Source organism: Fistularia commersonii, chromosome 26 (genome assembly GCF_037954325.1).
Source record: "Fistularia commersonii isolate RoL2024-O1a breed Wild chromosome 26, RoL_Fcom_v1.0, whole genome shotgun sequence".
NCBI classification, from domain to species: domain Eukaryota; kingdom Metazoa; phylum Chordata; class Actinopteri; order Syngnathiformes; family Fistulariidae; genus Fistularia; species Fistularia commersonii.
The window spans coordinates 6,637,876-6,652,621 of NC_141309.1; the positions used below are offsets into that span (position 1 = coordinate 6,637,876).

The 14,746-nt window shown below is 39.7% G+C and overlaps 1 protein-coding gene across 3 annotated transcripts in view; it reads right to left on the reverse strand.

Annotated features, from left to right (window-relative positions):
- Nucleotides 1–2,153: 2,153 nt before the first annotated feature.
- The window catches only part of coro1ca (coronin, actin binding protein, 1Ca), a 34,955-nt gene continuing 22,362 nt past the window's right edge, over nt 2,154–14,746 (reverse strand). For all 3 annotated transcript variants that reach the window (XM_086173584.1, XM_086173585.1, XM_086173586.1), the window contains exons 3-11: nt 10,912–11,034; nt 8,328–8,457; nt 7,955–8,136; nt 7,572–7,691; nt 7,353–7,457; nt 7,076–7,221; nt 6,300–6,357; nt 5,952–6,194; nt 2,154–4,835 (exon numbers count right to left, since the gene is read on the reverse strand). In XM_086173584.1, coding sequence (XP_086029710.1) covers nt 4,716–4,835; nt 5,952–6,194; nt 6,300–6,357; nt 7,076–7,221; nt 7,353–7,457; nt 7,572–7,691; nt 7,955–8,136; nt 8,328–8,457; nt 10,912–11,034 — 1,227 coding nt within the window. In that variant the 3' untranslated portion in view covers nt 2,154–4,715. The remainder of the gene's footprint in view (nt 4,836–5,951; nt 6,195–6,299; nt 6,358–7,075; nt 7,222–7,352; nt 7,458–7,571; nt 7,692–7,954; nt 8,137–8,327; nt 8,458–10,911; nt 11,035–14,746) is intronic.

Genomic DNA, 14,746 nt, shown 5'->3' on the forward strand with positions numbered 1-14,746 from the left:
ATTCACCCACCCCGTTAAGTTATACTGGACTTTTTTTTTTCCCCCCTCAGCTTTCAAAAGTCTGCCTGCTACAAGATGATGCCCGTCCCTCTATTTTCTGCTTCTCCTCCCTTTTTCTCTGCCTCCCATCAGGAGATGCTTTTTTTTTTCCCCTTCAAATTCTTGTTTCTGCACAAGTAAGAACATGTAAGAATAAGTCACCATATCATAATGTAAATATACACATATATCACCATATTTTCAGCACATTATCATGAGGTTTATTTTAAATTCAAATGTTTTTTTTTTCCATATTGTGTGTTAAGTTTCGGATCACTGGACTGGTAACAGTATGAGCCAAAGCTTTATGCTAAAGTTGACTGTTGCAGTTTGGACACGAGTCCTCGTGTTTTGGGGTATTTCTGTACATGGCGGGGCGAGTCCCAAGACTTGACTGCCTCCCCCGAGTCCTCTCTAATTACATTCCCCTGATTACAGCCTGTCTCTGCAGAGCATACAAGACCAGTACAGAGAGACAGCAAGCATCCCATCCCAAAACACATGTACAGAGCCTACATATAAACTCCAAGGGCACTTTTCTCCGAATCCTCCCCGAAAACACAGAGGGCTCTGTTTGGGATAGCTCACGCCACTGTTGTAATTTCAACAGTTTTGTTTTGACAATTGATGAGAGTCGGTCAGAACGAGGTGGCAATTTAGGAATCTTCAAGGGTGTCAAAAAGTACAGCGTATTTGCAAACGCGTGTTTTTTTTTTTTTTAACCGCCAGCCATCTTGAATATTACAGAAGTGGACTCTTATCTAAGGAATGTTTTTGGCCACTTTGCCAATTTCTTACACTGCCTTCTCCAGGTTGCTCTTAGAGTTCAGCGGAAAAGGAAGATAAATAGCATCCAATCCTCAGAATATTGGTGAATGTAGCTTCATCGGAGAAGCATCATGACATTATAGAGATCATCACTGGGACTCCAGACAAGTTTTACCTGTTTGTAGAATAGATTTATAGTGTTTAGGATGTTGTTAAGTGGATTGTGTGCGATATCCACTCTGTTCCTTCAAGAGAACCTGGGTTTTTGATATGTCAGCCTCCACCTTAGTGATGTACGGGTCAGAAACAATGAAAAGACGATATCATGTGGTCCCGTTGCGTCTGACAAACTTATTCAAGACTACGATTGATCTGTCAGTTGACACTTTACGGAGACAAATATTCTCTCAACTCTGCACAGTTAAATGTCATTTGTATTTGGTGATTTTTGAGCGTGGTGCAAAGGCATAAATCAAAACATTGGGTAATATGAGGTGCATTTTTATCATCGTTAAAGCATTGTGAACAATGATTTGATACGACAAACAGCATCTCACCGAACCTGGACATCATCTTTTTCCCCACACCCTCGATGTTCGTTCCTGCCCAGAAATGAGAGATGTACTTTAGTGATCCCATGATTGGGAAATTGTTTAGCAGCAGGGACAAGGCAGTGACAGGCTAAAAAGAAAAGTAAAAATAAAATGAACTGAGGTGGAAAAGTATAATCTAAAAAAAAAAAAAAAAAACTTTCCATATCTACCAATATACAGGAATAAATAATGAGCAAAGTAGCAATGTGAAGTAGGGCAGTAACTGATTAGTCATTTATTGTCTAGGGTTATGGCCTGAGGTAGGAAAGATTTCCTATATCTTTGACGATGCCGTTTAAGCGTTTCACGATGATGTTCCACTGGCTGACCGTCTCTCACGTGAACAGCGTCTGAGTCGGTCTCAGATCCCGTTGGAGGAAAAACTGAAACGAGATGTGAACTAATCTGGAGCCGGCTTACGTTTACTATTCTTTTTTAATTAATGCATGATCTCCTTTTCAAAACTGCGTAGAATACCTGAAACCTATTTACATGTTATGAGGGAGTGAGCCAAGCGGTGACCACAAACAAGTTAGTTTTAGACTTTCTGTGGGGTTTTTAAACAGGATAAATATGGGACAGATGGCCTTCATTAAACATCTCCATGTTTTTTCTCCCTGTAATCACTTCAAGCGCATATAGTGGACTTTGAAGACTTTCCCCGCAAGTCCGATCTTTAATATTTGAGGAAACTTAACAAGCAGTGTCCAACAGTAGAGGGGAAGGAAAAACAAAAAAACAACTAAATACAAGTTCATTTTAAAAATTCTTTATTTTTTTATAATCAATGCTTGATACTTGAAGCAAGAATAATGAACAAAAATGCTGAGCAGACCTCCACACGAGGCTTCATCCTGATCATTTTCGATATTTGTAAGACCTCCAGTATAACAGAGGTGTCAGTTTGTCTTGATGCATTTGGCAAGGTGCAGGGAACACAGACGAGGGGAAACATTTAAAACCCACCTCCCTTACAAATACCCTCTTTAGCACAACCACAAAAAACAAAAAAGAAATGAAAAAAAATAACAATACAGAAAATATGGTTGTGTTATTTACACAGCTTTCACTCATGTTTCTAGACCTTAATTACAAACTTACATCTATCTCTCAAATCTCACATTTCTCCAACCTACACGGTCCCTTTGGATAACTATACACTACTTCTCAAAACTCTGCCCTTGTGCCAAAAGCGCTGTTGAACATCCAGAGTGGGTGGGTATTCAGTGCCTGACCCTGGCAGATTTCCCTCTACTAATATTCCTATTAAAACTGTACTTCGAGGCAGCAATGACTCGGTTTGACATCATTATATGAAAATGGTTTAAATACCCGTACCATTGTTAAAAAGGGGGGCCTGGTGTTTTCAACAAACCTGAATCAATCATGCTACCTGGAGTATTGTGGGATGTGTTGTCTGAACACCATTGTCTGGATAGCCAATTTTTTATTTTATTTTATTTAAGGAAAGTCCACTGAACTTTACATTTGGACAAGTAGTAGCACCTTTTAAAAAAAAGAAAAAGAAGTGGTTTTGAATCAGGGCACCTAACAAATCTTCAACTACAAATGAATCTACACATACACACTTACAACAGTCCTTGACAAAAACTTCCATTTTCACCTCTATGGCACTTTCAGGTCTTTACAGTGATAGCAAATATTGAAGGCAAACAACAGACTGAACCGTGACCCATCTCTACTTCTCACAGGGAAACGTGAAAAATTAAGAAAACCGAGCTTTGTGTCAGCTCAGACTCGTAAATTTAAATGGTACTTGTTTATTAATTACTATACTGTATGGGAAACTGATTTATTATAAAAAAAAAAAAAAAAAAAAAAAAAAAAAGAAGATGTGGAAGTGCTAAGAGGGGTACAAGCACAGCTGGAACAAGAAACAGGCTAAAATTAAACAGTGAGGCAATAACCCGGGAAATCAATGAATCCAAGATAGAGGCAAATCTTTGACATTGTACTTTTCAGTCTGTTTCAGAACCTCAAAGGAGGGACATCGAAGGTGACAAATACTCAAGAGGCCAAAAACATGAGGCACATATTCACACAATCTACTTTTTAAAGATCTAAAGTGAACGGTTTCAGTGGCAGTCTCCAGTTTTATAAACAGATGAGTTGAAACAGTCAAGTCACTGTGTGATTACTTTGTCTTTTTTTTTTTTACTTTAAATTGTGTGTGTATGTGTGTGTGTGCGCATGCGCACCTGTTGATATGGAATATGGGTGAGGACAAAGAGACAAAATAGTCACACTACGCTTGACAAAAGTTGTGTGTTGGGTGAGCCATTGGATTAACACTGAGGCTGGTGACTGAGACACAACTCATGGCCACAAAAACCAAGCAGACCTGATGAATATTTTCAGCAGATGGATTGACAATCCACAATGTTGGTCTCCTTGCAGGCTGCACATAAAAACTTCACAATAAAAACCACCAAACCAGTGTAACCTAGACATTACGGATTTATACAAAAAAAGAGAAACTTTAAATCGGAATGCTTGTACATACTAAAATCCACGGGAGAGATATGTGGAATGTGGCTGATCTTCCCAATAAGCACACGGTGCAATTTAGCATATCTAGAAAGAAAGAAAAGCCTGTTTAGAGGACGATTGTGTCCACCGTCAGAACGACAGGTAGCGGAGAGGGACGAAAGAATTGCCAGAAAGCACTTGCTGATTTTTTTTTTCCCCCCCAAGAAGAACAGGTCATTCGAGTGCGTAGTGTAGAATTCAACAACTTGTGTCTGACTAAAACAAAAAAAATCCTTTAAATTACAAGTACCCATCCTGGCACAACCAGTCTTTTCCCCACTAAGCGAAGGAAATACTGCTAAACATGTGTAAACATAACTAATTTGCCCACAAATTTTAGGAGTACAGACACATGAAACACTGAGGTTGACTTAAAAAAAAAAATGTCTGGGAAATACAACAGTAAGTTGAAACTAGTCATACTGGATTTTGCTTTTGAAAATGAAAAAGGAATATGTAAGACCATTTCATATAAGAAGTCAAAATAAAATATGACTGCCGCACGATAGAGGAGAAAGGAAGAGAGTCCTTTGTTATCAAAAAGAAAGAAAGTTTCTGCTAAATTTGTCACATGTCCTTATTCCACCTGTGTTATTCTGAGGGTTCGGGGCTGGCTAAGAAAAAGTTCATCTGGAATGTTGCTAGGGATCATTGCTAGGCAGGCCTCGGACAAAACACTGTCATTGAGATAGGCAGTGACTGGTCCCACCCACCCCCCCAGCCAATGAAATGTCCTGAATTGTAGTGGGTTGGGTAAAGGGTCTCTTAAATGGCGATTTTGGACATTTGCTCTTCAAGTTTGATGATCCGCTTCTCCTGACTGCTGACCAGGTCCTTGAGGGATTTGATTTCTTTCAAGATCTCTTCCAGCTTGGCTTCTGATTTCTGTGGGACAAAGAGCAGACGTGTTGTCCTGTCAGCGCGGCAAACACGATCCCGGTTACATTTTAACCAAACCCTGTTCTATGTGGTCTTGGCGCAGAAAAGTATCCCAGGAAAGAAAAGAATAAGGACATCCCTCTCTGCAGTGATAACACCATCATTAACCTTTACACAAATGAAATGGTGAAAAGCATTTCATAAAAGTAGTTGTTTATAATAAAAAAGAGATTATTACAACCCCATCTGGACATTTTTTTAACATTGTACATTTTCTTCATCCCGGAGGTAGGATTTAAGGGCAACGCAGAAGGGCACTTCAAGTTTTGTGTTTTCCGTCTCCCACTGATACCAGCAATTTGGGCCGCAAGACCAAGGGACGTGACGAGTGGGCAAAAAAAAAAGAAAAAAGAAAAAAGTTGTTGTCATAGAAACATGCATGCGTAATTTAGTTTCTTTTTGTCTTCTTTCTCCACCTCTGCAAAGTCAGTGCTTCCCAGGGTCCAACTGACACCCACAAGCAGATGTTTAGCAGCTATTGTGCTCATTTGCACATTCACAGTAAAAGCATCCCCCCCTGTTAGAACAGTTACAACACAATGAGGCATGTTGAGAAGTCATTTGTTTCATTCCACAGCATTTCACGTTGAGTGTGAAATGTCAGCCAATTAATGAAAAGGTGTAGATGCACGGTGGCAGGGCCCGGTGCTTTGAGGGTTAACACATTTGGCTTGCCAGATGCACCAATGGGTTGTGATTATAGAGCACAAATGCGGAGAAAAGCACGGGGTGGGACCCTGGCGGGTGGATGTGTTGTGGCTTAGGTGCAGCAGGATGCCCGGGAACAGCAGCAGCGGACCCCACCGTACGACGGTCAGGGAGGGGGCTGACCAACAACAAACCACTCCACCTTTTACCTCACAGCCTGAGACAAACCATCGCAGTTATTATTTCTAGTGGGGTGTGAGGGTGGGGGGCACCCACCAACTTTTCTTTTTATTGTTAAACATCTAATTGAGAGGGATTTTCCATGGCAATGTATCGTGAAAACAGATGAGCTGATGAGGCCAGTTTGTCTCATCTCTATTCGACGCTGGCTGACGCAAGAGAAAAGATACTCACGATCGATGGAGTTGGAGAGGCCGACTTAATGGAAGGGCTCGAGTTCTCTGTATTCTTGGCCACCTTGTTGTCCAAAATGTTCTTTTTGACCACTTTGAATTCACGGTTCTTGCCGGGGACATAGCCGTTTTTGAGGGAGATCAGGATGGGATCTCCGTTTTTGCCGTCAAACCACTCCTCAGCCTCCAGGGCTGGGTCAGGACCGGCTGTGTCTGGGTACAGGTCATCCTGAAACAGGTCGGACTGGTGGGGCGGGAGGGAGGACAGAGAAACCTCGTGAGTTAAGACCACTCGAAAGACGGCAAGGGAAAGAACGGTCTGGGAGATTCTTTGCAGATGAGAGCTCACCTTTCTAGGTACGGTCATCACAATTGGCTCACACTTCCTTTCATGCAGTTTGAAGAACCTAGCGATGTACAACAAATAACAAACATTCATCCAATATTCACAAGAGAGAGGTTTTTAATGCGCCATGAGGTTTATGCTTATGTGCTGCCCTCTAGTGGAGAAACGAAGAGTCCCACAATTACTATGGAAAATGAACACGTAAATCAATATGAATCAGTTTGTGTGATTCGTTTGATTCAACTTTAATGCAATAAGCACGTATACGGCGCACAATGACTAAAAAATCCCTCTCATTGGTGTGGATTAGCGCTCTAATGGTATCTGGTAGCAGAAACAACTCCATCAAGATGGACGACTGAATAACATTTGAGCTTCTCGATGGAAAGTTTGAGTATAAAAGAAATTGGCCGCCAAAAGTGGTTTGCACGCTCTGCAAGAAGGACTTCCCGTTTCATAAAAGCACTTCAGGCATAATGTATCAGCGCATCCGTGATTCCTCTGCAAGTACTTCATTTAAAAAATGTGGTGTGGTAGGTGTTTATTTTGCGATCCGGGCACCAGATCTGTTCTTCGTTAAAAAACAAACAAACAAAAAAAAAAAAACATGTTATGTGTACTTTTGGCCTTGTTAGGAGTCTTTCTGCCCACACAAAATGAAATTAAATTAGAAACAGAAGGTGAATTGGGATTTTAATCCTTTGACAGTCCTAATAAAACTTCAAAATGATACGCTGTGAACGGCGTCAAGATTTGCGATACACCTTAGCTTAGCTCACCTTGCTATTTCACACTTATTGACATCAAGGCCCCGCTTTGGCATGTAGCCCATTCCTCTCTGAGGCTCCTTGGAGGCAAAGATGTTGAGGAAGTGAACATATGGAGCCTCAGCTGTGATTTCAAAGTAGCGGATGCTGCTGTCTCCCTGTAAAAACACCCCAATGCCAACATGCGCATTATTCCTTTTTTTCCACAGTGCCAAATTTAAATAAACAATCTTGTGGCGCCGAGTCAAAAATCAAAATTTTTATCTTTTTTGTTGTTGTTAGAAATTACCTTCCCACAAAGGTAAACAACATTGGTGTCTGGATCATAGAAGGGCAACAGTACTCCATTGCTGGTATCCATGTCACTGATAGTCATGGGCTCCTCCATATTTTGCTAAAAGAATTAAAGCTATGTATCAGAGACTCTGTTTGGAAGATGTGTACCACACCACATAAACCAGGTGACACAAAATTCAAAAAAATTAAGTGAGTACATATCATTTCTTACTGTGTTCCAGAGAGCTAGTTGTCGCTCACTCATACGACTGAAACCTGTGGTTAGGACATTTCCGTCAGAGAGGAAAATGGCTCGCATGGGGCGAGCGCCTTCATGTGCTTTCTCCTTCACCTGTGAAATACAGTTTATAGGTCGGTACATTTCCAAAAATACTTGTCGGGTTGTCTCCTCCCCATCAGCAGGCAGGATCACTCCGAACAGAAATATTCCTAGCATTTCTATTAAGGATCAGACACTGTAAAAAGTGCAAGAAGAGTGTTGCATGGGGAACGTTACGGCAAATCTTAAATGCATTTCATTTATCTGCCTGAATCCTTTTGGAAAAGTTTTGCTTTAAGATGAATTTGTCAGAAGCTTATCGACCGAGAGCTTACAGCAACAATCTCCTCCTTGCGGGGGTCGATGACACGGATGGACTTGTCCTTGCAGGCAGTGCAGATAAGGCTCCCATTGCGGTTCCAACAGACATTGTAAATGACATCAGGGTGCATGTCCTCCAGGGTAATCATGGCCTCACCTGTGCCCACGTTCCAGATGATGATCTGGTTGTCGCAACCTTGCAAGAGATAGTTAGACTTTACGTTAACTCTAAGTTTGGTCTAAAAACAAAATCCTGAAAAGGAGAGATATTGCAGCATCGCAGTTTGTATCGCAGGCCTTAAAAAATATGCCAATGCAATTAGTTTCATCATAAAGAATTACAAAAAAAAAAAAAAAGAGGTAAGATTAGATTTGAGCATGTCCCACCTGCACTGAGAAGGACATTGCGTGCTGTCGGGTGCCACGTAATGATGCCAACTCGCTTGGAGTGGCTCTCCAGTACCACCACTGGCTCAGCCATAGAAGTGACGAGGCCATTCTCAGGAATCTGCCACACCTGCATACGACACGACAAAGGACGGGGGGAAGAAATAAGGTAAGCTAACCTGCTCTATATTCTAGCAAACCTTTTCCATACTGAACCCCGATGCAACGGAAGCACGGTGTCAAAAAGAACATTAAGGAGTTTTCAAAAGTAACCTCAAGGAGGCAGTATTTACCAAGAGGTCAATGGCCTAGTCCCGCATCATCTGGGACAGCATGTATGTTACCGTAATTCAGTTTAAGATTTTGTCAACATTTCTGATGATGCATCCTTTGGCAGATCCAAATACCTTATTTGATTAAATATAAAGATGAAAGTTTATCCTGCAGTGGGAAAAAGGTCACTATGAAACAATGGCGTTCACATTTTTACTTGCTATGTTGTAAATTCACAGTTTACACTTAATCTACCTTTATTTGTCTTGATTTACATTGTTGGTTTATATTTAGATCAATGTTTTTAATATTAGAATTTGGCTGGTCTTTGTTTGGTATTGTTTTCCGGTTTCTTTAAATGTTATTTTCACAGATTTTCTTTCTTTTCTTTTTTTTTTTTAAATCACCAATGTATTACATATTCAACTTTATTCTCCATCTTATATTAATTTATCTACTCAGCTTTTTTTTGTTTAGAGTACAGGTTAACATTTACATTTCAACTTAATATCCGATGTTGTTATTTCCCTCTTTAAATTGAAGATGTAAAACCCTTTGAATTGCATTTAACTTGCTTAAAAGTTCCAACGCGAAGAAAAGTTGAAGAAAATAGTGATTGACAGTCGTAATGCCGATTTAGCCATGGAATTCATTTAGCAATAAGAACTGCCGGCAGTTCAAATGAACATCGTCTCACTTGGGTGTTAAGAAGTACTCATTGGAAAGAAGCCAGCTTAAGACTGCATGAAATCAACTCTCTTTTCTGGGCACATATACAGTATTCTTATACAGCTTAATTTCTAATGAAAGTTATCAGCCAGTTATCAGTTTCTGTTGTCAGACAAGTGTGAAATACGGAGTGGAGCGTGACCTATTTAAGACCACCTGTTCACCGGAGTTATGTTTACGTTACGGCTCTGCTGCAATCAGAGGATTTTGATCTTACAGCGCACAGCCCACAAAGTATCAAACTGCAACACCCACGATGTCTCGCTGCTGCCTCCCCCCCCCCCCCCCCCCTCAACTTTACTCTCAGACAAGACTTAAGGTTAATCATCTGCTGTGGAATTCTCTTCCATTGCTCTATGAAAAGGTAGCAAGTCCACGGACCAACATTCAAAGCAGCAGCATATCAGGAGCTGCTCCTATGAGAAAAATGAAAGGGGTGGTTTTAACTTTTAAAATATTTCATTCAAAAGTTGTCATGGACTGAAATTCTAATGATGACGAAATCGATTTGAGGTTCAACACATCGCATGTGTGAATAGAAAAACCTGAGCCAGGAAGTAATGGCCCTCAAATTGTCCTCAGCTGTGTTTTGTTTGGCCTTCCCAAGTTCATTCATTAACGGAGGGCTACGAAATCCCAATGTACGCCAAACATTTCACACATATGGCGACATGAAATAAGTGATTTTAAATTTGAATCAAATACCGCATCTCTCCATACTTAGGGAAACAATTCTCCAAAAACTAATGAAAGGGTATATGACACATCAGTGCCTACTTTAGAAATATTAGTTATATTTGCACTAAATGAAATAGTTTCTATCTTAAGAGTAAAAATATCTAAAAATGATAAAGGCTTGTATTTGAGTTCCTGTCGAGTGATATCCCTTCGAAGATTTTTAGCACAATTCCACCAAAATCAACAAGAAAGGGTGATTGTATTATTGTTTTTTCCCCATAGTTTTAAGGAAAACTTGCTCATATATCACTACCAAGCTTTTTTCTAGCGATAATTTTATTGCTTTTCTCAATTCAAATATTGGGTGTAAGCTTACATTAAATCCTAAATGTCAATTGTATTAGCGATCAATGCAGTAAGCTGTGTCTGGTTGAATAACAGTGACAATAGTGCTGTGCATAGCTTAAAATAAAATAAATAAATAGATAAATCTGCAGTAGAAACGATAAGTTTAACAGGACACCAGGACTTTCAGGTGAGGAAGTGGTAATAACAGGGTTCAACGAGCTGTAGAATAGCCCAAACTTCTCTGCCCAAATAAGGAAGAGGAGGAAAGTAAGACTAAGGTTTAAAAAAAAAAAAAAAAAAAAAAAAAAAAACCAGTGACCTCACCTCAATAAACAGCTAAATAATTCCCCAGCTCTGATTTCTACAACATATTTCTGCGCCTAATCTAATCCAGAGGGAGAGGTCTACACCCATCTAAGTGTTACAGCCACACACGCTTTTGCAATACAAGCATGAAGTTTTTTGTCACTTAATATACAGAGAGACTGTGCGTGTGTCATTGTTTTAGCTCCATTATGAGGCCTGAACTCAGGTGTTCTGGTGAGGCAACACTTACCATCACTGTGCAGTCTTCTGAGCCACTTGCAATGACCTGATCATTGTGGGGGCACCAATCAATGTCTAAAACCGGGCCGGTGTGACCACACACTGTGGGGTAGGCTTTGTCAATGCGTCCCGTCTATAAAGACAAAGAAACACAGAGCAATGAGATTAGTCTGATGCCGGTTCTGCACAGGGAGCATTGCCAACGCAGGGTAAGAGGACGTGTTTTGAAGCAGGACATGTCCAGTATAATCCATAAAACACCACCTGCTACAATCAAAAGCGTGCTTTTAGAGTCATTGGAGAAAAAAACAGATGTGAAATGAACCCTAAAATAAACCATTAAACACCCGGGAGCAAATTTTATGCAATTAAAATGTCTTAATACAGAGCGGATCAAATCGACATAGTTCTGTGAATATTCTGTCAAACGCAGAGAGCTGCAATGTAGCACATCAGATGGAAAAAAATGACCCCCTTGCAAAAAAGAAAAAAAAAAATCCACACATGCATCATGTGACTCCTATGGTCAATGTTGCAGCTTCAATTGATTATAGGGAAGTGATCTGCTACATCAGTCATCTCACACCACTGACACACCCAGTGTGCTTGAGCCCTGAAGGCGATAAAGTTGTGTTCACAGCACACTCATCGCAACTGATAAAAATTGAACAACTGCGTTGAAATTAACCACAAGGCAATGACTAAAACATAGTTCAGTGTTGATCTGCCAATAACTGAAATTTCCATTCACAACATTGTAATACAATTGTGTAAAAAGCTCTGGGTGTGACACGTCCATTAGAGTTTGAGGCTTATCCATTATGAACAATAATAAAGGTTTTGTTTTTTTTTTTTCTTTATAATTTTGTCTGTGCAGAAATATATGCTCCTCAAATTCTGCTCTGGTTTTGTTATCTATTACGACTGTAAAGCCCGAAATAATAGAAAGGATTTATTTAAAATACCCGATCTGCTATATTTTCGTACTTGCATTAAGATGTAAGAAATGTTTGGGCGGAGAAACGACTTTGGAAAACTTATTTTGGAGGCTGGAACGAAATAAGAATATAAAATGCATTTTCCCAAGATCTTCCCACAGTTGAGTGTTCTGCTCAACGGTTAGTGAGCAGAGTGCATTAATGGAGTGCTTTCTATTCTATTGTTAGAAAAAGAAGTTTAGAATAATCTCATGTGCACTGATGTAAAACATTGGTCTGCCCATCAGGAGCAACAAGAGCCACAGAAGTACTAACAAGGCATACTAGATCTCTTAATTTTTTCTATCCTGCATCATGTTCATATTTTCTGTTTTCTTACAGAGTAGAATTATTACAGAGGGGAAAATAAGCAAACAAAAAAAAAAAATCCCACACATTGTGCACAATCAGAACATGACTCAGTTGCGCGGCCAAAAAGAGACTAAGGTTTTACTGGTGTTACAGAGGCCAACTGAGATTAGATTTACCCCCATTGAACCGCCGCAGTAATTAAGGAAAGTTATTAGTGGTGATTTTATTATACAGTAGATGCATGCCAACAGCTGCTTAATTCTACACAGCATATCCTTACTAAAAATAGTAGGCCTGAATTTAAGGCTAAACTGTATGCTTTACATACCGGTAGAATGAACCGCACTGTGCATCTTTTCTCCCTACAGTGAGGGGAAAAGCGGCATTTTACCAATGAATTCAGCTGGGTTGGGGGGGGAAGAGAACATGGGGTTTTCACATTGAGATCAAGCGAGGAAAAAGGTACTATGGACTACTGGCGTCTGAGACACACCCAAATATATGATGTTGACTCCAAGCAGCACTGCAAGGCCAGAGGGATGATGTCATTTATTGTGGAGCCCTGCTACTGCAGCCTGTCTCAAGGCACGATGGCTTAGTTTCCTTATACAGTAAATGAGAAGAAATCGCTCACTGCCTGTGACTGTTGTGCAGCCAGACAGTGAAGAGTGACTACAAAGGCTCATAAATTAATCCATGAATAATAGCTAGTTTTAAACACTATGACTCGGCTGAATCCCTACTGTGACATCAAAGATACATATGTATCAAAGGGAAAAGAGATAAATAAATGAGTTATTTTCAACTGATTTACAGTGACATTAAATTCCGAACAGTTTGGGTTTCACAAGCTGTATGGCATGTTTGTGGCACTACACATTATAACTGCTGCAGCTAAGTGCAGACTGGTGATTTTACGAGCCATTAGTCGCAACCAATACATTGTCACCTGAAAAGCCCGTATTATGACTTCCTTTATAAACATTACAAAGCTGACTTCTATTCATAGATTTTTCAAAGTAATAAGTCTGACATTGGATACATCTGTAGCTCAAATCAGTAAATATTGGAATTAGAATTAAACAAAGCACGCTAACCTTTCAACACAAAACAGGAGGAGTCCTATGATGCCATGTCATTCAAATGAATGCAATCTCTATTGAAGAAAACTGAAACTGATCTAACATAGTGCACTATAAAAAAATAGCCAGCAAATTCAAATGGAGGATAGATACACTCTCTGGGACAGGATATGAGAGTCATATTGTCCAAAAAAAATCCCTGTCTCTGTTGTAGACAACAATATGGCCACAGTAAAATATAATTTCCAGATATTATCGAGTTTTGCTACGGCTGTATTCAGGACGGAATGCTGCATTAAAGATGAGGCCCAATCCATTCCTATGAAAGCTGCTCCGTGGCAAAACAAGTTCAACCTCAGTGGAAGAAAATATCTCCTGTCTAGGTTCTGCATTATCTGGCACACATCCTGCACAACAGAGTTCCAGCTAACCTCTTGTTTAACCTAAGGCTAAGTTACAACAGGATAAAATGAAGGGATGCACCTCGACACATAAGCAAGATTTCCACGTGGAAGTTCCCCCCCTCCGTGAGTAAAGAAGACACATAATACAAACAGTGAGCATTGTGACAGGACTGCGAAGCACGTCACAGAGGAACTGCTCCAAACTTAATGAAATAACTTTGAAGCCTGGTAAAACATTCATTGTAGAGAGTGTGTTAGTGTTCCCTCCGTTAAGTCTGCAAAACAAAAAACGCACATACCAGAAGGAACAATGTTTTAAAGTCAACAGAGGCCACGGCTTTTATCCAACGTGAGTGCCAAAATCAAGAAAAATTAACAAGGACAGTCAGAACTTTATCATACTTTCTTTTCACAATCATGGACGGAATCACATGTGTTTGTGGGACCAATAAGTTGCTGACTTTAATTGCTTTGCTTTTATTCCGCCAGCAAAGTACTTTCAGGAAGCAGTTATACTTAGAGGAAAAAAACAAAACAACAACAATCGATAGATGCTTCTCATATTCAGGACTTTAAATGAGACACTGCCATTAGCCAAAGGATATTGTTGCTGCATGCAACAATTGAGTTTGACAACTTTCATTTGACATACTGGCACTTTTAAAATTAAAAATCACAGTTAGACCATGACCATTATTTTCATATATCTGACCTGAACATTTAAAAGTAATTGATTTTTTTTTTTTTTTTTTTTTTTACTTAAATCAAATCAATGATCAAATGCCTTTTTATTTTGCTTGGATTCCCAATAAATGAATTATAAAAAAATGTAGCATCCTTTTTAAAAATTAACAGGATTTATATTTTTCCACAATGTAAGCTTTTGACAAGACAAAAAAAACAGGGGATTAACACATGTTAACTTCATATTTTTAATGCCATAGTTTGACCAGGCTTTGGGGCATCCTCCTGCAGAGGAGTGGCCCACTGCAGAAGATTCAACATGTCAAACACATTATCATATTAACAGATTTGTTCCCCTAATGACACTAATACTTTAATACTTCTGT